At 36.2% G+C, this 25,187-nt stretch overlaps 1 protein-coding gene across 2 annotated transcripts in view; it reads left to right on the plus strand.

The window, feature by feature from the left end:
* LOC131342929 (metabotropic glutamate receptor 7) overlaps positions 1 to 25,187 on the plus strand; it is a 217,914-nt gene that overhangs the window by 125,570 nt on the left and 67,157 nt on the right. For both annotated transcript variants that reach the window (XM_058374251.1, XM_058374250.1), the window contains exons 5-6: positions 6,156 to 6,293; positions 19,244 to 19,444. In XM_058374251.1, the coding sequence (XP_058230234.1) occupies positions 6,156 to 6,293; positions 19,244 to 19,444 (339 nt within the window). The remainder of the gene's footprint in view (positions 1 to 6,155; positions 6,294 to 19,243; positions 19,445 to 25,187) is intronic.

Genomic DNA, 25,187 nt, shown 5'->3' on the forward strand with positions numbered 1-25,187 from the left:
GAATTTTCAAGCTACTATAGTGAATGCAAATAGTGAATAGCGCATAAGTATTTGGGTCGCAACTTTAATTAGTATAAAATGGCATTGATTTGACGTTTTCTGTTACTTACAAACGACTGTGTTTTAGTTTGACTTTAGTCTGTGAATGCAGCAAGTATACACTAAATAGAATGACTACACACCTTTGTCAAGCTGAATTTGTGTGAAAAACACACCAAAGCACACAAAAAACAACCGGCAGGCCTATGTTAGTTCACTAGCTGAACAAGATGGAAGACATAATATAAAGATCAATAGATAAAATGAACACAACAAAGCAAGGAAAGCTTTTTCTTGCATACAAAGTACAGAAACACACACACACACACACACACACATCTTTTATCTTCTAGTCCTTTGAACACACACCAAATGTGAACAGAAGAAATTCAAAAAACAAACAAGCAAACAAAAAAGCCTTATACCTTTAGGAAACAAAAAATCAACAACTCTCTTCTGATTGGCTGCCAGTCACCATCCAGTAGAATTCTTTTGTGCTTTTTGATTGTCAGGATGATTCACAGCATCTTATAAAGTACTGCTTTCTCCTCCAACTCAATAACGATACACACTTTAGCTTTAATTTAGAGACTTTATTACGTATTCGGATGTAACCAAGTTGCCGCGGTTGCCAGCGGCCTTGAAAAAGAGTCTTAAAATGCAGTAAATGTAATTTAAGGATACCTGGAGACAGCCTGGATGAAGGAAGTGGGTTACATTATATGGTAGATCGACGATGTTTGACCTACGATTTAACTGACTGTTATACTTCTCTTGGGGTTTTATTTTATGACAAGCGCTTCCCTGGGCCTCATAAGTGCAGTAAACCTGAAAGGATTTGTTGAATTAACGGAGTGAACTGGAGTGACGGGACCGGTGTCACCGAGGCTTTTCCGGAACGGTACGACGTGATGTTGGAGAATCTCCCGGAGCAAGAAGCCGTACTGTGACGGCAGTACGGAGGTGTTTACTGACTCACATGGATGTAAATTGTGAGTCAGGTTGTTGGCTTGAAACTTTTAAAGGGACTCTGCTAGGAGCTTTTATGTGCTTGGAGCTGTTATTTTTGACAGCTAACAATTTCCCGTCGAAGACATTTCATGATAGAGGCTGTCATTAGTGAGGAGCCACTTCACTCAAGGGCCATCATATATATGTATATATAGAGGAGAAAGAAAGGCCATCAACTACAACTCAAAGCTGTGGAACTACATTAAGATGCTAAATTATAAATGAGAAAGTGTGCACTGATAGATCTGGATTCCAAATGGCGTTTCTATCACTTTTTTTTTTTTTTTTTTCTAAACCAGGCCTACGTGGTGTGGCTAAATCCTGCTCTCTCGTGCATTTCCACTAATATAAAATGGGGTCAGGATCCTATTTTAGATACAATGTTAATATTTATAAGTGAGTGACATTGCTGAGTGGCAAGGACAACTTTTGGCTGCTATAGCGGAGCAAATATAGACTCGGATGTTAATTGCTGAGCTTCACAAACCGTGGAACAGCTGCAGCAGTGACTGGAAACATCCAAAAAAACACCAAAAAGTGACTTTGGACAGAAAATGGCATTTAGAACTAGTGGTCAGAACAGTCTAGGACTCAAGGACTTAATAATTCATTTGAATAAAAGTGTAAATCAGAGCTGGTGAAAATCCACTTGCGTAGTTACTTTTACGAGTTTGTTTGCAGTGAACACTGCCTCAGTATATATTAAAAAAGAAATGTTAGCAGGCTTGCTAACTCAGTCAGATGCTGTCAGGGTTTCGGTAGCTTCAGTTGTTAGCTTTTTAGCTCATGACAATTTGTGTGTTTTATTATGCATTATCCATTACCTGGATATTATACATTATGTGTTACCTATAAACTGTAGCAGCACTTTACTGTATTTAACACAACAGAGCTCTCACACCGTGCTTATGGTCTTTTTAAACCCTGCTTTTATCTCTGAGGAAGGTTTCACACTTGTAATTTAGAAGCAGGGTTAGCATCTCATTTTTTTTTTACCCGGGGTTATGAAACCCTGCTCTGTAGCAAAGCTAGCAGCATTGTGTACACTGTGAAACGATGTGGTTTTAGAATGTTCCGGCTCGGTGCTTAGCAACAGTCAGAAATTAAAACAGCCTCATATCATGTGTTTTGTACAATCAGAGAATCGTGTGTGTCGTGTAAACTGTCTCCGGAGTCTCAGGAGGCTTAAAACAGCCGAGGATGATTGACATGGCGACATTTTTTTTTTCCCTCACTGATGTGAAAGCATGAGAGAAGACGCTATTTAAAGCAGCTCCACGCTGTATTCGTTCAATCATGGTTGTTGATTGGATAGTGAGAAATCTATTGATTAAATGTATTAAATAATATTATTATTATTATTATTATTATTATTTAATAATAAATTATTTTTATTATTTCAAATATCCCTAATTATGTGAACTTTTAAAAACCTTTTATTACACAAAAAAAGGAATAATTTTTCAAAAAAAGTCAAGTAAAATTAATATGATTTAATTATGCTAAAAAAAAGAAAAGAAAAAAAAAGCTCTGTTTCCCCCCTGCTCAGAAGTAAGCATGGGAGCTCCTCTAAATATCTATCTGAGCTATAAGCTAAATGTTTTATCCTATAATTAAAGTGAATAAATGAATCTAAATGAATCCACAGGACCTGAGACCATGTTTCTGCCTGTAAATAGACAAATGCTGAGAAAATCATTCCTTTTAAACATGGCTCATTTCATCAAGTTGCATTTCTCATGACAAAGACAGCTGAGTGAGAATTTTATCCAGCTTATCGTCATGCTAATCAAATATAGGTGGAAGAGGAGCTCAGTGTCACATGGTCAAATAGATAAGCAGGCATTTCTGAAAACTCTAAACTTATGACTTTACCTGTAAAGTAAAGCAGCTCTATTTTGTTTATTTTTTTTGTTTTATTTTTATTCATTTTTTTTAACTGGGATACTGTAAGGATTGTAATTACAAAATGAAAAACAAAAACAAAAAAACAACCCCAGTAAGCATCAAACCCTGAATATAGCTGCCATACTTTGTTTATATGTTTATCGGTATTTAAAAAAAAAAAAAAAAAAAAAAAATCTGACTATTTAAAAAAAATTTTTCTACATAATAGTGCCCTTGGGTCATATTCATTTGCAAACACACAAAATCAGCTTTCCCAAAGTGACTTGCAGGTCTGGTAAATCAAATTGCAGATTTTAAAATTCATCTATTTGCACTGACCTGTATTTTAGGTCCCAAATTATATATTCATTAAATGCATGAATATAAAACATTTTTTTAAACATGCAAAAAAGACGTTCAAGTTTGGTCATGTGAAAGACACAATCTTCTAAAAGCATCGTGGAAAATAGCTTTTTATTTATTTGTTTGTATTGTTAGTTAGTTTTTTGTTTTTATTAACATGATATTTATTTATTTATTTATTTATTTATTTATTTATTTATTTATTTATTTATTTATCTATCTGTTTTTCTTCCTTTTGAATCACATCAGAAGCATAGACATGGGTTGTTTCTATCTATCTATCTATCTATCTATCTATCTATCTATCTATCTATCTATCTATCTATCTATCTATCTGTCTGTCTGTCTGTCTGTCTGTCTGTCTGTCTGTCTGTCTGTCTGTCTGTCTGCCTGCCTGAATGTCTGTCTGTCTGTCTATCTATCTATCTATCTATCTATCTATCTATCTATCTATCTATCTATCTATCTATCTGTCTGTCTGTCTGTCTGTCTGCCTGCCTGAATGTCTGTCTATCTATCTATCTATCTATCTATCTATCTATCTATCTATCTATCTATCTATCTATCTATCTATCTATCTGTCAATCATTTCATAAATTTATATAATAACTTCTCTTGTTTATTTGTTTATTTTTTTTGCACACATTTGAATCATGAGCCTGAGATTAGACTAGCTGGATTATGAAGATGTACTTTACAGTTACAGCAATAGCTGGCCATGAGACGTTTAAGAAGCCAGACAAACAAAAGTAAACGATATAATTTAAAGCATCACTTGTCATGCTCCATTTTTTATCAAATATAGTAAAGACATCTGCTCGATCCTTGACCAAAGAACACACTGAGGAGTAAAAGAGAAAATGTCATTTTAATGAGTCAGGGGTTGACTGCCCTAGAAATACCTGACGAAACATCGCCATTTACAGTGGATCTTAATGATTCGATTGTTTTCGTAACTGAATATTTGCCCCGCGTGGGTGAAGCCTAGGCATCTCAGTGATACAAGCCTTGCTGTTGCTAGGGAAGGGATGTTTGATGTCCTCAACCGAAGCAGCTAGGGGCGCGTTGTGTGGGTGTGCTAGATACGCCAAGCGCTGCTATTGTGCAGCTCTGAGTGTGTAGCACAGGGTCAGGCTCACACTTTTTTCCCTTCACTAAAGCTGGAGACGAGCTCTGGGCACTGCAGTTGCAGCAATGTTGCTGATAATTCGTATTAGCTTTGATATTCCCCCATTATTTTATTTTCCATACCTGAAGCAACCTAGACCCAAGGTTGCTGCCTTTGCAATTTATGTGCCGGGTGCAGAAACTGTAGTTCATGTGACAACAATGATGTGATTCAGCTTCTTCATGATGTAATAGAACTGCAGTGCGATCTGTCCTACAAGTGCAGTCACAAACTTTTGGTAATGGGTTTATTTGACATGCAGATGAGTAAGCAATCGTGTAAACTTTAAAAGTATGCAAAGCAGAGTAAGCAATCAGTTGGATGTTTAAGCAAACCTGAGCAGAAGCATAATGAGGATTAGCAATTTACTTGTTATTTAATTTTTTTCTTTCTTTCTTTCTTTCTTTCTTTCTTTCTTTCTTTCTTTCTTTCTTTCTTTCTTTCTTTCTTTCTTTCTTTCTTTCTTTCTTTCTTTCTTTCTTTCTTTCTTAATTGGTGGAAGTTAGACCTGTGGTGATATCTAGCCTTGTATTGTTTTTATTTTATTTTTTTTAAACTAAATCTCTATTGTTTGTTTGTTTGTTTGTTTGTTTGTCCTCAAAATTCGAAAATTTACAACATATGAATATACAGCTCTGGGAAAAAAAAAAGAGACCACTGGAAAATAATGAGTTTCTTACGTTTTTTTTCTTCCAGGTTCATGTATTGGTGAGATGAACAGTTTTGTTTCGTTTTTTGTGAACTGCTGACAATATTTCTCCTAAATTCTAAATATAACTATTGTTATTTAGAGCGTATATTTAAAGGAACTGCCAACACATCAAAATAACCCAAGATCATGCAGTATTTGCAGAGCTTTAATAAAACAAAATGCAAATCATTTGTGAACAAATTGTGTTAATGCTTTGGCTAAATAACATTAAGAAATCAGTATTTGGTGGAATCTGCGTGTGTTTTGTTTGCAGTTTCTCACGTTGCTGTTGGGGAACTTTATACCACTCTTTTTGCAAAAAAGCAAACAGCTCAGCTTTGCTTGATGGTTTGTGATCATCCATCTTCCTCTTGATGGCATTCCAGAGGTTTTCAACATGGTTCAAATCTGGAGATTGGGCAGTGGTCTTTTATTTTTTTTCCAGAGCTGTATAGTAATTTATTTTTAATCTGTATTTCTGGAACATGGTTGATGTCATCAGTCAACATTGCATTATCACTGAAAATACAGGGGAGAAAAAGATTTCTTCTTTCTCGTGATCATTAAATTCGACTCGGCCGACTCCCTTTTGACTCTGTGGAATAGTTCAAATATTTCAAAGGGAAGTCTGAATGTTGCTAGACACATTTTTTTCATAACTTATAATGAATGACTCAGAAAAGGATGATCCATCTATAAAAAAAATGTAAAATGGATTCACACATTAAGCCAAAAATCCAATTTTTAAAGTATTTATATTTCAAGGATCTGTAGTTCTAGTGAACTGATCCATTCACAAATGCTACACTTTTTCTTTTGATATTTTAAGTTATTTATCTGCAACCTGTACACTTTTTTTTTAAGGACAATAATTTTAAATTGTATTTTAGCTTTATCTTTTTACGTATATATATATATATATATATATATATATATATATATATATATGCAATGAAGGAATCACCAACATGGAGTCTGTGCTGTGTTGTGTTTCAGGGTTTGATGCCTATTTTACATCTCGTACGCTTGAGAACAACAGAAGGAATGTGTGGTTTGCTGAATACTGGGAGGAGAACTTCAACTGCAAGCTCATGAGCTCCTCCAAGAAGGAAGACACCAGTAGAAAGTGTACAGGTATGCTACTTATTACTCAATCTATAAGTAGTGTGAAGTGATGATTGATTGTGTCTGAAGTGAATACAGTTGACTTTCTAAAATCATTGATGGTCATAATATTTCATAACCAACCTTCAATTAAGTCCTGAAGCTGTATAAGAGTCAGATCACAGAGACCAACTTTATGGGGGGTTTCTCATACAGTTGATCCACTACAATAATTATTATATATATATATATATATATATATATATATATATATATTGTGTTGGTCCCCCTTTTGCTGACCCATCATGCACTGTGTATTCTGATACCTTTCTATCAGAACCAGCATTAACTTCTTCAGCAATTTGAGCAACAGTAGCTCCTCTGTTAGATCGGATCACACGGGCCAGCCTTCACTCCCCACATCCATCAGTAAGCCTTGGTCGGCAATGACCCTGTCGCTGGTTCACCACTGTTTCTTCCTTGGACCACTTTTGATAGATACTGACCACTGCAGACCGGAAACACCCCACAAGAGCTGCAGTTTTGAAGATACTCTGATCCAGTCGTCCAGCCATCACAATTTGGCCTTTCGTCAAACTCGCTCAAATCCTTACGCTTGTCCATTTTTTCTGCTTCTAACACATCAACTTTGAGGACAAAATGTTCACTTGCTGCCTAATATATCCCCCCCACTAACAGGTGCCATGATGAGGAGATAATCAGTGTTACTCACTTCACCTGTCAGTGATCATGTTATGCCTGATCGGTATACATGCATATATATATATATATATATATATATATATATATATATATATATATATATATATATATATATATATATATATATATATATATATATATAGATAAAAATAAATGTATAGATAGATAGACAGACAGACAGACAGACAGACAGAGAGAGAGAGAGAGAGAGAGAGAGAGAAAGAGAGAGATAGAACTGAAACTAGCAATCTGGTACACAACAAAAAGATCCACACCATCATTCCATGCCTGCCTGCCTGTCAAACCTGATAATTGCAGCACGAGAATGCCGGGCCCTTGAATGTTTCCTGCTTTTTGTCTGCCCATCAAAAAAGCATCAGAACTGTGCAAGGCCCATTGCTTTTATCCTGCTAGAGATGCATATTTGAATACAAAGCAGCTCCATCTTTGAAATAAAGCCCTCAATTACATAATGAGTTCTGCTCAACCCATTGCTGCTATTTCAGGCTGACTGACTTCTACGAAACCCGGCGTAGGACGAGTCTGACAGCACGGTGCGCACTGAGAATCTCAAGTGAACCTCAAGATTATTCAGTAGAGGCCTCAAAAAGAGCTAAACATGCAAAAAAATACAAGCTCAGTGTAATGTGCACCTGGGTTGAAAGTCTTGGTTCAGTGCTAACAAATTGCTTTCTGAAAATATTTTGGAATAATATTACACTTTTAGGACAGGATGATGGTGCCAGCTGACAGCTCCGGGGTCTACGGTTGGGTGCTGATTTCGGGTTAGACTGTGTGTGGAGTTTCCAGTGTTCTCTCAGTGTCTGTCTGGGGTTCACTGGTAGGAATTTAACAGAAGAATCGTGTGCTTGCAGTTTTGCCAATTCAAGTAGTTTTTTTGCAAGAAAAAGCACAAAAACCTCAAGTTGCATAATCGAGCATTTTTGGCAACTCCTGGAAGAACTGTTTAATGACATATATACTCACATATGCCACAGTATCAAGATTGTACTGTTATATAAGTTCAGTGATTCTATCAGGATGCCATGTTGGCCACAAAATTTACAATTCATAAAATCTGGAATCTCAGCATGCAAGTGAAATTACATTATAAATTATATTATTTACAGATACCAAGCCACATGGGTTCTCCCCATGCCTCGAGGGTTTCCTCCAGGTACTCCTGTTTCCTCTCCCAGTCCAGACAGTGTAGGCTGATTGGCATCTCTAAACTGTCCATAGTGTGTGTGTGTGTGTGTGTGTGTGATTGTGCCCTATGATAGACTGGCATCTGTCCAGGGTGTAACCTGCCTTGTTCACTGAGTCTCTTGGGATAGACTCCAGGCTCACCATAGCTCAGTAGAATAAGAACCCAGTAGATGGATGGACAGATACCAAGCCAAGAAACTGACATTGTCCAAAAATGGTAATTTGTATAAAGAATTTGTTTACCTTAAATTTTTGGGGCAAAATGTCCATACTGTCCCCTGCAATTGGTGATGGTGGTGTTGATGGTAGCCTTTGCAATATTGATAACCAGTAGCTTCTTAAGTAGCTACTTAAGATTCACATCTTCAATGTAACTTAAACCTACAAAGACTGCAGAACCATGTGCTTTATTGCATTGATAACACCACATTACAATGCATTTAGCCCCGCGCTGTGATTACTAGCAGGGCCTCTCGAGGTCAGCGAGATTGATTTCAGGATTGGAAGAGGAAGTGACATGCTGCGCAACAGCTGGCGATGCCATCAGCACCTCTGCTTTGTAGATCTGCCCAGAGACCCTGTCAGTGCGAGGGCCAATTTCCACACATCAAGGGATCGAAATGTGCGACAAGAGGGATGGCACATGCTGCTGTCGCAAGAATAACACAGTGTTCTGAGGGGCAGAGGCTGCCCTAGTAGATCAAAAGGGTATAGAAAGGGGAATTGTTAATAGAATACAAAAATCCTAACATTGTTAATCAAAAATGAACAATGTAGTTAGAATTTGTTAACTTAGTAACTGGCATTGGGCAATGAACTTCTCCATCAACTCTATCTAGGTCTTTCCTATGCTGGAAAAATTGACAAAATTAATAATTTATGTCAAAATATCAATTATGAAAGATCATGTCTTATGTGTTACTTAATTATTTACAAAGTATTTGGAGTAGAAACTTAATTTAAATTCCACCTTCTTACAAGGATCCCAGTAAAGGTATGCATCAGGACTGAAGTTTTGCAGGATTACAAAAAAGAAAGAAATTCTTGTAGGTTAGCATTTGTCATTTCTGATCTTACTAAATCAGGGCTTCAGATTTATTTTTAATAGTATCCAAGTCTGTATGCGCTCACTTATTAAACCCTTACTGACCAATGGAAGCGTATCAATTCACCAGCTTCTCCAACCAAATTTTTAAGCATTTTATTCCAGCCTCATTTAAATATCTAGTGCTCTAGAAAATGTCGGAACTGAACCCAGGCTGGAAAGTGTGTTGAATTTGTGATCCTTGTCGTTTTGTTCTCGTTGGATTCATTCCAGTGCACGGATGATTGCACGCTTGGCTTGTTTGCTGCTCCTCCCCACTAATAAGCGGTAACGAGATTGTTAGGGAGAATTTGCACGGACTGATCTCTCCAGACTTCTGGTGTCTTCCACCAGCTTGAATGCTGGCAACTTGCTGTCCCGGTTTGCCTTCGCGGTAATTATGACCCTAATTAAAAGAAATCAGAATACAGACCCCTTCAAATCAGCCCAGGTTTTGCAATTGGTTTCTGAAAGTGTACCAAGTTTGGGGTATTTGTAAAAAAAAATACTTTGGATTGACTTTTACCTGACTTTTATGCTGAAACATATTTTATTGATGAAGGAAAGGCAATGAGGAAATTAGAAATAACAATCATCAATGATAATTGCATATAATTGACCAGTTTCAGTATGAAACATTTTACTTTAAACAAGGTTCAAAGCTCATATAAGCTGGAAAAAAGCTCATACGTCAGTTCTATGTCAGCACAGTCCATTTCCATACATCTACCAGTGTGTATTTTTAAAGCCTTGAATAAAATCTAACACCAAGCTCAAGAATCAAACCCACAATGTTTGGTGTGGTGCGACAGACACATTACCACTATGCTATTCCTTAATTCATGTTATATATATATGGCCTAAATTTAATACTATACCCAACATATATATGAGATTTCACAGTGTAAGTGGTTTATATTAATACTACATGAATTGATCACGCTCACTCTACATCATTCCATTTTATAATTAAGAAACGTTTTGTAAGAGGTGGGGGCATTTTATTTTTTTATTTATCTCAGTTTTATTATATTAATGAAGTTGATTCAAATTTGCATTAATACAGTCAGCATTAGTAGGAGTTAAAGGGCCATGGTTTAGAGCAAACCTTTTTGATGGACAATATTCAATATTGTTTTTCTTCAGGAATCAAATTGACAGCAGCAGACGGTTGTTTTCTGGTCATATAGGATTTTATCTGCCAATATTGCAATGTTTGGATTTGACGTTTATGAAAGTCTGCTCAGGTCCTATGATGTGAGATGTCTGATGCAAACTCATACTGTACATTCTTAGAAAAAGCAGCTCTAAGAGTTCTTAGCTTAAAATATTTTGTTTACAACTTGTGTCTTATATAGAAACATTACATTGTGTGTGTGGGGGGGGGTGATTAAAAGATATTTTGTTTATAATATAATGAGATATATTCATTTTAGCATTTTTATTTGTTCCTAATTAATTCCTAATTAAATTAGTTCCTAATTTGTTCCTTCTTAGGCAAAATATTACACAGGCTACAGAAGAGTGAATGATATTTACAGGTGGTGATTAGAGAGCTACAACAGATATAAAAAGTCTTTACACTGTTTCAGACTCATATAGCAAAACAAAAAAACATCACATCCCTGATTGAATGTTTAGTATGTCATTTGCATTCAGCACTGGATTACATTTCTTTATTGATCTACCTTACTCTCCTGACAGCGGGCATCTTTATGAGCTAACACCGTCAATAATCATAATCTCTCCCTCAGTACAGATTTTATATCAGTAATTAAACGTCTCATAAATCGCAGCTTAAACAGCTTAAATATTCCACATGCATGGCTCATGTATGTTAAGATTAAAGAGACACTAATCAGGCACTGACAATGAGTTTTCTCCTTTTTATTTATTTATTTATTTATTTATTTATTTATTAATTATACATGTTCTATTTATTTTTCATTATTATTTTAACATTAATATTTATTTATAATTTACATTATTATTATTATTATTATTATTATTATTATTATTATTATTATGTTTTAATCATAGACTCTATTATTGCTAATCACATCAGTAAAAGTCAACACAAACATTGAAAAGATGCTTCTTTGGATATTCATTATCTTGTTCATTTGCAGAAGATAGTCTTATGTGACGTCTGAGTGCTAAGAGTTAAGTGTATTGGGCACAGATTCACTGACACTAGACAATTCAAGACTGGAAAAACATCCTCTGGTCTTATCCAGTAAAGTTTTTTTACAGTTTTGTTGATCCGGTACCTGTTATAATCTTGGCTGAGAAGAATGGAACCTGATGGGATCTTCTGCTGTTGTAGCTCATCCACCTCAAAGTTTCTAGGTTCTGTTCATTCTGAGATGCTGAGTGGTTATTTCGATCAGCTTCCTTCCAGTCATCTCAAACCAGCCTGGCCAATTTTCAACCAGATTTAGTACCTCCCCTTTGCTGTTATACTAATATTCACTCCTTTGGGAAGGCTTTCCATCAGATCTTGGAAAATGGCTTTGGAGAATTGCCCATTCAGCCATAAGAGTGATTGAGGGTGTTCACTGAGGTTGAGGTCAGGTCTCTTTGGCAAATCTTATCTTCATGAAGCTCACTTTCTCCACAGGAGCATTGTCATGCTGGGACAGATTTGGCCTCTTAGGCTGGCTACACAATTTCAAATCTTCACCAATTTTAAAAACATGGGAGACCACAGAACATAAGGACAGATTTTTAACATTATAATCCTCCTTACGCACACACTAGATGATTCAAACAGACCCAGAGACCACACTAGTAGCGATTTCATGTTGACGATTCCACGTCTTTACCTTGTCAGCCCTATTGTGGTATGTCTTGCACAGTATGTTAAAAAGACACTCGCGTTGTTGCCATAATTCAACAAGCTTGTCTTCTTTTTCAAAGCTCTATTTGGCTCAGGTTTTGTTGTGATGCACTGCCATGTTTGTGAGCTGTATAAGTACGCAAAGATGCTTCCTGGGCTGCTTGCTCTCATTAGCTATCGTGGGTATTCAGACTCGATCAGGAGCAGTGAAATAATCCTATTGACACCACACACTTGAGCATTATTTAGACAAGTAATTAGTTGCAACAAATCGGACCACGCCCCCACAATCAGTGGAGGGGGCAAACTGGGCCCAAAATCAGACATAAAATCGTCTAGAATGTAAGTCTTAGTTCTAGTGAAGGGAAATTGTAATTCCACAGCATACAAAGACATTCTATACAATTATATGCTTCGAATTTTATGGCAACAGTTTGCGGAAGGGTATGATGGTCAGGTGTCTACAAATTATTGGTTATATTGCGTATTTATTCTTTGAGTATACATAGAACTATAATTATTTGCGTGGAATCGTATGTTGTCTTATAAATGGCCTTCTATTCTTTGTGCATATCAGTGTCCTGCATTCCATCCAATATTTTATGTCACTGTTATGAAAAATACTTCTGGGTTAAGATTTACGAGAGCCAATTCTGCAAGGCGGCCTGACACGAAATTATTGATATTTGTAATGTCTGCCATTCGATATAACAACATTCATAAACACTCATATGTCTATTGACATTTAGATTTTGTTTTGGAGCATACATTTGTTTTCTGGGTTCACTGTTATACATCAGCCAAAGGGAAAAACAAATCAGCTTCTGCACATTTCTATTAAAAATCATGGAGTTTATGGGATTTGGGGTTTTATTGATGGGTTGTTGGAATGGTCATGTTGGTATGGATAAAAAAGCTTAACATCACATCAACTGTTAGACTGGAATTCTGTGTAAGAAAAAAAGAAGCAAACAGCTTTTTTTCCTGCCATTTTGGGCCTCATTGAATTACTTGTCAGTCTCTTCAAATCCATCTATTCATCATAATTACATGGTGGGTTTATCTTTGTAACCCAGCCTCGAAGATCATTTCCATTTTCGATGACGCCTTGTACTGCTTTATCTCATTAGTATAATGAGCATGACAAACATTTCTCCATATATTTCTGGGAAGAAAACACCCCCTGCGTTATTTTTTTCCTCAGCAATTATTTTTTTCTTAACTAAAGAAAGCTTGATCGTTACATGTTTGACAGCATGTATGTAATATCATGAACGAAAGATAATTAGTCACGTTTGACTCTTCTAGGGGAGCGTTTCTTCACTTTTATAGTTTTCCCACTTAGCACAACAGTAGTCGCTAATTAACTATGAAAGGCCTTGTGGGTATTTTTTTGAGATCAATAGAACTCTGGTGAATGGAGAATCGTTTTGTGGACGGTGCGGCATGGTGGTGGCAAACGGCCACGTTGGTTAGTTTCAAAACAAAGGCGGGGTTCGGAGGCACATTTGCTTCAGGCGTTCAGGGGTAAATCACCATCCATAAATTATTTCTGACTCAATAGTAGCTCATCTTGTTAAAGAGACAGATTCGCAAAACTAACAAGTGATCATTAATAATCAATCAGTAATGGGCTGGTGTGATGCTGTTTTCAGCCTGAGGTGATTGGAATTATTTTCCAGTAACAACACAGCCCAAAGCATTGTATTTCATTTTAATCAGCAAACAGAATACAAGAAAAAAAACAAAAACCTAGAAAAGCTTAACATAGAACAAACAAAGGCTCGATAAAATCATAGGTCACTATGTGTGTATTCCAGAGACCGTGAACGTTGGTGTGTAGAGCTGGAGATGGTCATGTTTGGTATGGGAATTGGAGTTCAAACACAAAGTTGATCTAAAATAGACAGTGTATTGGGATGTAACACCATGCCAAGATATCTCTATCTGCAAAGCTCCAAACATTCAAATTGAATGGATGTGGCTTAAACCAGAGAGGTTTCACCAACGGAAAAGCCCAAATTTAGGCTCTGACAATTCCTTAGCCTCAGCTACATCACTCCAGTTCAGATTTGGTCTCTAGCAAAATGTGCATCAGTTTTTATCTCATTTGCCAAATCTAAAGCACTACAACCCTGGCCATGTAGTTACTAAGGATAAAAGAAAAAATTCTGTAAAAAATAAACTGAGCAATGATGCACACTTCTAATCTCAGCCAGATGCTCTATAATTCGTACTGTCAAGGTTTTTCTTTTTTTTCTTTTTTAAATCTATCTGAATTTCTTTTTGTTTAGAATCCATTATCTAATTCTCCAGTATTTCTTTTTTTTTCCTTCTTCTTTTTTTGTCTGTATTTCTCAAAGGGTCTTTAAGAAACACAGGCATTTTTCCAGTCTCTCCTTCGATTCCTAGTAACCTGTGACTCACCTGCTGGATCCGTTTTCCTCAGGCATCTTTCATGTCTAGGCCACAGAACTTCCCTGACAAGAATCCCATTTCAAAGTGCATGTCCTCAGCTAGATGGTGCTGTCAGGATCCAGCACATGATTCACCACAGGACTTAACCTTGCCCTGTGATAGCATCTCTGCAGCAGTATTCTGAGTTCAGATGCAGTGATTAAGTTGCCTGGCATATGCTTAAGGGAAGTCTCTTTACTGTAGGCCAGCTGGTGAGACTCCCCGAGGATGCTAGGGAGACTTCGGAGGGCAAGCAGTGTCAAAGCGGGAGTGCTCTGCCACTAATTTGCAGAAGATGGGAAAGAAAATTGCAAAAAAATAAAAAATAAATAAATAAATAAAATACAATTTGCTGCTGGGAAGCAAAGATATACCTCAGCTGTACCTTGGGCAATCGTGCTATATTCTCCCTAAGGACGCAATTTGCAGTGATCCCTATTCTTTTTCCTCCGTCAATACATTGCAAGTGTTTAAAAAAGTAAATACACACACACACACATATATATATATATATATATATGTGTTATACTTTTCCTAAAAATATAGAAATACTTTCTCTTATTAGACTCCTGTTTCATTTATATGCCACATAAAACTGACTGACAGAATTTTTTGGAGATTAAAGGAAAAATCAGTTAATAGAATCTAACAAGCATTAGTGTGTGAGTTTCTTCAGTTATTGGCACCCTGTGGTGCAGGCGGACGTAAAAGAAAATCAAAAAATCATAATAATAAATAGATCGTGATAAGAAATTGCGCTGTTTGAAAAAGCCCTTTGTGAATAACACAATAACTGTCTCGGTATCAGTGCAACACTGGGGGAAGAGAAGTGTGCAACTGGGGAAGATTAAAAGCATTTTAATTAAGTCCCGATAAGCCTCTGTTCTTCTGGTGGTTCTTTTTGATCATGTCATAGATATTAGCCCAAACCTACTGAGACTTCTCAACACTTTAGATCTTGTCTGATACACCAACTGGATCTTAGTGAATATTTAAAACTTCTTGATAAGTGCTGAACAGGGACCCTTTTTCGCCATGTTTTGGTATTTTGCGTACGTGCCATTAAATACAATTACACAATCACTAACCACTGAAACTCAGCAGGTGAAACATCACCTGGTCTCTTTTAGTTTTCAGCTGTGTAATTTCAGTGAAACTGAGAGTCCATTTAACTGACAGAACTGGAGCCTGATGTGGTCTACTGTTCTGGCAGCTTATCAACCTCAGGATTTGGTGCATTTTGAGATGCTTTTCTGCTCACCGCAGATGTGCAGGGTGGTTATTTGAGTTACCACAGCCTCCGTGTCAGCTCAACCCAGCTGTAATCTTATCAACAAGACATTTCAACCCACATGACTGCCACTCACTGAATGTTTTTAATGATATTCACACATTCTACATAAGCTTTATATTGCTGTTTGGTCCGAGCATGATACGTTCAACAACACACCACACAACTACCATATACAGATCGTGCACCTAATATTCGAATATTAAACCTTAGGCAAAAAACAGTAGGCTTATGTATAATTTGCATTACACTGGACACTGGAGGTTGAAATAGCAGCCGGAGGCAGTTCAGGGTGCATTTAGTGGTGTGCAAAAATTAGTTCTACAAATACTGATACATAGTAATGACAATGATACATAGTAATGACAAAATTAATAAATAATAAATAATAATAATAATATATAATTATTATCTATATATAATTATTATTATAAATTTTTATATATATATATATATATATATATATATATATATATATATATATATATATATATATATTCGATAAATATTTTTTATCTTTTTCTTCATATGTATATATATGTATATATATATATATATATATATATATATATATATATATATATATATATATATATATATATACACACTATATTGCCAAAAGTATTCGCTCACCTGCCTTGACTCGCATATGAACTTAAGTGACATCCCATTCCTAATCCATAGGGTTCAATATGACGTCAGTCCACCCTTTGCAGCTATAACAGCTTCAACTCTTCTGGGAAGGCTGTTCACAAGGTTTAGGAGTGTGTTTATGGGAATTTTTGACCATTCTTCCAGAAGCGCATTTGTGAGGTCACACACCTCACAAATGTTGTTGGACGAGAAGCCCTGTTGGATGTTGGACGAGAAGCCCTGGCTCTCAGTCTCCGCTCTAATTCATCCCAAAGGTGTTCTATCGGGTTGAGGTCAGGACTCTGTGCAGGCCAGTCAAGTTCATCCACACCAGACTCTGTCATCCATGTCTTTATGGACCTTGCTTTGTTGGAAGAGGAAGGGACCAGCTCCAAACTCTTCCCACAAAGTTGGGAGCATGGAATTGTCCAAAATGTCTTGGTATGCTGAAGCATTCAGAGTTCCTTTCACTGGAACTAAGGGGCCAAGCCCAGCTCCTGAAAAACAACCACACACCATAATCCCCCCTCCACCAAACTTTACACTTGGCACAATGCAGTCAGACAAGTACCGTTCTCCTGGCAACCGCCAAACCCAGACTCGTCCATCAGATTGCCAGATGAAGAAGCGCGATTCGTCACTCCAGAGAACGCGTCTCCACTGCTCTAGAGTCCAGTGGCGGCGTGCTTTACACCACTGCATCCGACGCTTTGCATTGCACTTGGTGATGTATGGCTTGGATGCAGCTGCTCGGCCATGGAAACCCATTCCATGAAGCTCTCTGCGCACTGTTCTTGAGCTAATCTGAAGGCCACATGAAGTTTGGAGGTCTGTAGCGATTGACTCTGCAGAAAGTTGGCGACCTCTTCGCACTATGCCCCTCAGCATCCGCTGACCCCGCTCCGTCAGTTTACGTGGCCTACCACTCTGTGGCCGAGTTGCTGTCGTTCCCAAACACTTCCACGTTCTTATAATACAGCTGACAGTTGACTGTGGAATATTTAGGAGCGAGGAAATTTCACGACTGGATTTGTTGCACAGGTGGCATCCTATCACAGTTCCACGCTGGAATTCACTGAGCTCCTGAGAGCGACCCATTCTTTCACAAATGTTTGTAAAAACAGTCTGCATGCCTAGGTGCTTGATTTTATACACCTGTGGCCATGGAAGTGATTGGAACACCTGATTCTGATTATTTGGATGGGTGAGCGAATACTTTTGGCAATATAGTGTATATAAATATATATATATATATATATATATATATATATATATATGGGTATAACATTGAGATGCATTAAATATATATATATATATATATATATATATATATTTAATGCATCTCACTGTTATACCCATATGGGCTTCATTAACATCCCAATGCAAATTCTGTCCTTTTGAATCGTTTTCCACTAGATTTTACAGTGTGGCTATGGGAATTTAACCATTCTGTCACAACAATAGTAAGGTCAGGCACTAATGCTGGGTGAAGATGCGCATTGTTTGGGCAACCATTAGTTCCATGGAAGGGAAATTATAATGCTTTTGGGTTTAAACCATTTTGCATTTGGCCATAAGCACATTTTTGGTGTACTTTTAAAATAAAGTGTTAACATATCTATTGTGGGGCTTATGTGGCACTGTACAGTTTTAACCCAGTGACTAATTTTAATCCAGTGTCCCAATCAACCTTCAGAATTGATGTTAGTTGTGGTGTCTGATGCCTAATTTATAATGTCTGATTATTTGGCCCAAACGATCTTCGATAAAGCTGACATGTTATTGATTTTTGTTTAGCTATTTTCTTAGTGCAGTTTCACAGATCACCTGGGTTACCTTGGGTTGATGAGATTGGGCAGAGGACGAGCGTGATGTAGCTGGAGCCTTTTATAGCACGAGGTCAGATGATGACATTGCAGTTGGTACAGGGCAAAGAAACAATCCCTTACCCATACATACTCTTGATTATAACCATGCTTGTACATTTCTGTCAGTTGTATTGAATGGCTTTTATAGATTTTTATTTTGCCTTATGGACAAACGGCTTATGGAACTTTTTCGAAACAGCATTGCACATAATCATAATCATAATCTTTGCCACTTGATTGCTGACATTTATACAATGTACTTATGTAAATGGGGCACAGTCTAATTAAATATGGATATATTTGCATACTTACCAAAAACCAAAAATCTAGTCTTTTGATGTTGTTTGAATTATTATGCTTTATTATTCATTTCACTGTGAAGACACTTTCAAATGAGAGACTTTTACATAATACTTTGTTGGCAAATCATCAGGATTGAGTAGTCAAGTAAATACCATATATATTAGTTATAAAATATTTTATCTTCAGTGTAAAGTCTAACATCAATCCAACAATTATGAACAGAAATTCCTTTGTAATACCATTTTACAGAGAGAGAGGACTCGAGAAATTTTAATAACGTTATTAAAAGAAAAAGAAAACCTTGAATATAAATAAAGGTTTATGAATAAAGAAAAAAATATCTGCTTTTGAGAGAAAAAAATATAATTTTAAGAGAAAAAAAACAACAAAGGTAATTAGGTAATTTGTATATTAGGAAAAAAGGTTTTCAAGGATTTATAGCACAACATGACAGGATATTAAGTGTCCAGTGTCTTTTTCAGAGTTTCATATAATGTGGTGTTTGTGATTGAGTTAAATGTAGTTAAATAAACCGAAAATAATTATGTTTTTTTGTCGCTTTTTACTCTTTAGGTCAGGAACGGATAGGCATCGACTCCAAATACGAGCAGGAGGGGAAGGTGCAGTTTGTAATCGATGCAGTATACGCCATGGCACATGCCCTACACAACATGCACAAAGATCTGTGTCCTGATCAGTCAGGCATCTGCACTGAGATGGAAGCTGCCGGGGGCAAGAAGCTGCTTAAATACATCCGCAACATCAACTTCAACGGTGAGTGAATAAAAAACATCTCCATGGCACAAGAAACATCATGTGGCGAGACGTGAACAAAAGCTCAGGCGTCAGCCTCGTAATATAGAATGTTTTTTTTTTTTGTCCACTGAAGCATTCTCATTGCTATTGCAACAGTTTTTTGTTGCATAGATGTGCTACAATTGGGCAGACGATCGAGACAGACAAAATATTTAGATTATAGAAAACTCTATTTTGTCTATTAATCAGCTAAAGTACACAAACCTTTAGGGAAGACTAAATAAAATTGGAATTAGAATTTCTAAAAGTTTATGAAGGTTTGTATCAGTTTTTAGAACATGCTTATGTAATTGTCATGTAGCCCAATGAACACTTACTTAATGACAATATGGAGATATTCAAAAACTTACTTTAAAAAACATTGCCTTTGTCAAAAGGCAAATGCCAAAGCATTATCACCACCAGTCCAAAAGTTCATTCCACCAAACTTGACAGAATTTTCCAGAAATATCCTAGAATTTCCCAGAAAGCTTAAGGCAGGGTTTTTCAGTAGCATCAGGATCGCCAGCTTTAAACAAAAAGACCAACCCCCCCACCCCCCCCACCCCCAAAAAAAAAAAACTAGATTTGTGTGGATTTGATGGTGTTACATAAATGTATGAGATTCTGTAAAAAAAAAAAATACTGAATGGCCAAAATCTTTTGGAAATGTGACCGTATTCAATCATAATAAGTGCTAATTTTATCAAACTTTTCACTAGCTGAATAAAGTCAAAATTTTTCTCCTCGGTTTAAGTTTATTCATAACTTTATCCGTGGTCCCTAAGATGAAACAATTAAAATTATAGTTAAAATTATGTCATCTTTTGGATTTTAAAGGGATGACATTATTAATTAATTAATTTGTTAATTGTGTTGAATTTATGTATTTAATGTATTGGCCTCAACTTTATTTTTGAGTGTATTTCAGCCCAAAATTTCTGTTTCTGTCAGACAGATGGAGTTGCAGACAAAGCAACTGTAAAGATTTTTCTTAACACAATGGCACATGATCCAAATCGATGGACTATGATCAAGGTCAAACGCAACAGGCACAGGTCAGGGCAACAAACAGCTAGAAGTAGGGCAGAAAAGAGCAAGTTGAGAAAACAAGAAGCGATTTCAAAAACCAGAGAAAGTCGTTCATCTGTGAATATAGGCTTGGGGGCAGTAGTTAAAGCACACTGACTGTATTTTTTGCAATTTCAGTGAGTGTGTGTGAAACTTTAAAGTTGACTATGTTGGAATTGATCATGTTTGTAGGCTTTAGTGAATCTTGGGAGTTGCAGTGCAACGTCTGTGATGAAATGATAAATGGGCCAAAACCCAAACTCTGAATATAAGAGTGATTTTGATAATAATTCCTGTTTACATGCATTGAAGTCAACTTACAGTCCATGTCACCAATAAAGAATGAAATTGTCTGCTAGAAAATAACACTTTAGTATTTGAGCTCAGATTGAAGTGCAACTCTGATATACCAAGTGTAAGTGTAAAATTTTCTTTTACCATGCTATGTCACGTTACTTGGAACTGATCTTTCTCTGCTCTTTTAATATAATTGACCAGACTCTCAATGGTGTTCATTTGTTGTTCAACTGCCTGTGAAGTTGCTCTCCCGGTAAGCACAGACATCTCCTATTAGTTGTACCAACAAATAAATCCGAATGTATTAAATGTGTCTCGACAGCCCCAGTCTAATTTCCTGTAACACACATACGATCTTTATGACTGATGATTCGTCCAGGGCTAGAGGGAACACAAAAACAATGCCGGCTTTAGACCTGCGTAAACAACACATGCAAAGGATTAGGTTGGATATCTTAACCCTTAGATGTATAACAACATTTGAAAGCAATATGCCTACCAGTAGACGAAATAAACAAGCAATAAATATGGTTTAGTAGAGAATTTAAAAGGCAGTATTATCTGTTCTACATCATCAGTATTCAATATTGAATATAATGAGGACAGATACACAGCATGAAGCACAATAACACACATGAACAAACTCGTCTAACAACTAAATTGGGCTTCTAATGAGCAGGAAATTGTGAATAAAGTTGTGGGAAAAACTACTAACCATGGTTTAACATTGGTTTTCAGGTTTAACAATTGAGTACAATCATAACAGGACAATACAACTCAGAACTGATAAATGAATATCCACTATATTCTTACCCTATACATTTCATACATATTTATATTTACATTTATGGCAGTTCTTATTCACTTACAAGCATGCTTTTGAAGTCCCTATCAATGAATGCATCGATATAGGTTCACTAGGCCACAGAATACCATCAGTCTAAAACTAACTATTGGGAGAAAATATAGCAAGACAAACTTTTTTTTCAAGTGCTAGTTTAAGTCTTCAGGAAGAAGTCCCCTCATTCAGACGTCTAGGAAACGTTCATTCCACCACCTCAGTACCAGAACAGAGAATAGTCTACCTTGCACCCTAAAAGATGGCAGGCAGTGGTGGCTCAAGTGGTTAAGGCTCTGGGTCGTTGATCGGGGGTTCAAGCCCCAGCACCGCCAAGTTACTTCAGGGGCACTGTATCATGGCTGACCCTGTGCTTGGACCCCACCCTCCAAGGCTGGGTTATGCAAAGAAAGAATTTCACTGTGCTGTAATGTATATGTGACAAATAAAGGCTATTTCTTTTTCTACCAGTAGAGCAGTGCTAGAAGATCTGGAGGAATGTAGTGCAGCATAAGGTGTGATAAGAGCTTTGAGGTAAGAGGGCAATGGAAGGTTTTAGGCTTTGTAGGCAAGCATCAGTGTTTTAAATATGATTTACCAGAAGCCAGTGTAGGGAGCAGAGCAATGAGATTGGATGGGAGAACTTCAGAAGGTTGAAATAAGTTGTAGAGATGCATTTTGGTCATTTGCTAGAAGTCAAAATGTGCTCAGACGTAGACCTGCCACGAGTCAATTGCAGTAGTCCAGTCTCGAAATGGCAAAAGACTGAACAAGCATCTGAGCAGCCTGAGTGGATAAAAATAAACTGAAACTTTCGGATATTGTAAAAGAGATACTGACATGTTAAAGAGTGTCAAATTACAAGGATTGCTTGACTCCTGATATAAACTGTCTTTGCTAACTCTGTCTAGATCATTTATTCATGTTTGCTAGATTTAATGATTCACTTGACACATTTTCATTAAAATATCACCATTGATAAATCATATTCCCACTTTTTATTTTATTGTTTTGAATTAATTAATTTTTTGTTTGGTGTTTTTTTTTTTTTTTGGCTTTAAAGTGCATCCAGGTCTTCATTACTCTCGATGACAAATTGACTAGCAACAGCTTTCATTTCTAAAATCCTCCAGTTCTATTTATATCCATGGGTTATTTACTCGTAAATGATGAAAAGATCCAGCACATACACGTGGAAAAAAATCGTTCTCTTGAAGCTGGCTTACAGTTGTTGTTTTTTTGCTCCTCAGTGTTCAAAGAGTTCTTTAAAACTGTAGCCTTGAGCGAGATCATGAAACAACTGGGAAACCTCAGTGCATACTAATAAACCTCAATATATGTAGAAGGCCTGACACTAAAATGAATATTTTCTGTACGATTAACATCTTCAAATTTTAATATGTGGTCAGGGAAACAATGAATGAAATGTACATTGATCACGCAACTAAAATGATTTTTGTTGGTCTGATTCTACCGTAGCTTTTTACCACTGAGACGTTACATTTCTTTACATTTTCTTCAGCATTTTTAGAAGAAAAATCCATACGTCAAAACAACGTCTGAGACCAAAATCTTCACAGACTCCCCATAAAGAATTTATTCAGTTCAATATCTTTCTTCTTATTATATACAAAGCGTTCAATAATCTTGTTCCGCTATATATTTCTGACCTTTCCTTTCCCTCCATCCCCTTCACGCTGCGAGATCTTTCTTTTCTATCTTATCGCTTCCTTTAACATTTGTAGCTTCACTATTTAAACATTTTTTTTTTTTTTACCTTCCTCCTCCTTTCCTCTACATCAGTGTAACACTCTGACAGTCCCACAAATTCTCTTGTCTTAACTTATTCACTGAAGGTTTTGTATGGATAAAAACACAAACCTAAACCATTACAAAACCTGAAAACACATGACATTTTATTATGGTGATGTTTGTTCCAATAAATTCATCAACTGCAGTGTGAAACCGGTGTGAAAAGCGATTTTCAGGCAGTCATAAATGAGTACAATTGAAAAATATATGTGTGAATGTCTATTTCTAGTAGCTGAACATAAAGGTGCACCATTTATTAGGTAATAACGGAACATTTGTATAAAAATTATGCTTCAGTGTCTCAAAATGATAAGAATAGCTCTTAAAATGAGGAATATTATTAGTCATTGTTGTCAATTACACCTTCAAGAAGTCAGTAATAAGGTTTTTACAGCATTGCGCTTTAATTTTGACTCATTTCATCAATTTCCCAAGGTTATGAAGGTCTCAAATGGATTCACATGAACAAAATCCTCTATAAATAAATTCAGTAGATTGGCGAGGCCATGGAAACACCTTCAAACTTCTTTAGTAGTTTAGAAAGTGACCCCAAAGTTCATTTGAGGTTGTTGTCATTTTAAAATGTCTATTCTTTTCACCAGATTCAGTTTCATGGCCTCTGAGATGTTCCTCTAATATGGTGGCTCAGTTGCGTTTGCAGAGAATTTTAAAAAGCATCATGTCATGATGCTACTAATTTCCAGTTTATGGTGTTTTATAAATGATAAATTCCCAGTTTATGGTGTTTATGTGCTCATATGCGCAACCCTTATTTTTCCACCCAAAAGACAAGCTGAATAATTGCCAGAGAGTTCTATTTTTATTTTTATATTTATTTAAATAGATAGATAGATAGATAGATAGATAGATAGATAGATAGATAGATAGATAGATAGATAGATAGATAGATAGATAAATTTTATTTTTGTGTGGAAATGCTTATGCATGGGCTCTAGGTATGGATTGTGGTGCATTGTTCACTACTCTCAAACTGAGAGCGCATTATGAAATCTTTAAACATCCAAGTTCTTTGAAATTTCCACATGCATTTTATCAAGCCAGTTGTAGTGACAGCTATTTCGTGTGTAAAGTTTTTACTCTAGCCCTGTAGCTTTTCTCTTTTGCATATATAATCTCATTGTCTCTGAGAAGCTCCGTCACCTTTTCCATCTTTTCTTTGCTACTTGTTTGCACGAAATCTTCTCATCTGATGGTGTTTATTTTGTTTATTATGACAACAAGGGGCAATTTGAATAAGAATTTTTGCAGGATTTATATTCCACTTCCAAGTTACACTGACATAGACAGTATACAGTAGTGTCCAAATATTTGGACATGTTTTTGTTCATATGTATATATATATATATATATGAATATGTAATTTTGTGTTTATAAATATAAATTCAAAAGACTTTAAAGTAGGCATGTAAATATGTACAGGAATTTGATTAAATATTAATATAATAATGATAATAATAATAATAATAATAATAATAATAATGTTTCATTGCATTTTACCTATATCATTTACCTCCCTTATTTATTTATTTATTTACTCAAATTATTATACAGTTGCATGAATTTTGCTCACTTTCAGCTCTACAATTTATATGACAAAAATCCTCACAGCCTTCACTATTTCTCTTCCAGTGGTTCATGATCTCTCTCTCTCTCACACTCAGCCTGTTCTCATGTAATGTGAAT

The sequence above is a fragment of the Hemibagrus wyckioides genome, linkage group LG21, assembly GCF_019097595.1.
Source record: "Hemibagrus wyckioides isolate EC202008001 linkage group LG21, SWU_Hwy_1.0, whole genome shotgun sequence".
Classification (NCBI taxonomy): domain Eukaryota; kingdom Metazoa; phylum Chordata; class Actinopteri; order Siluriformes; family Bagridae; genus Hemibagrus; species Hemibagrus wyckioides.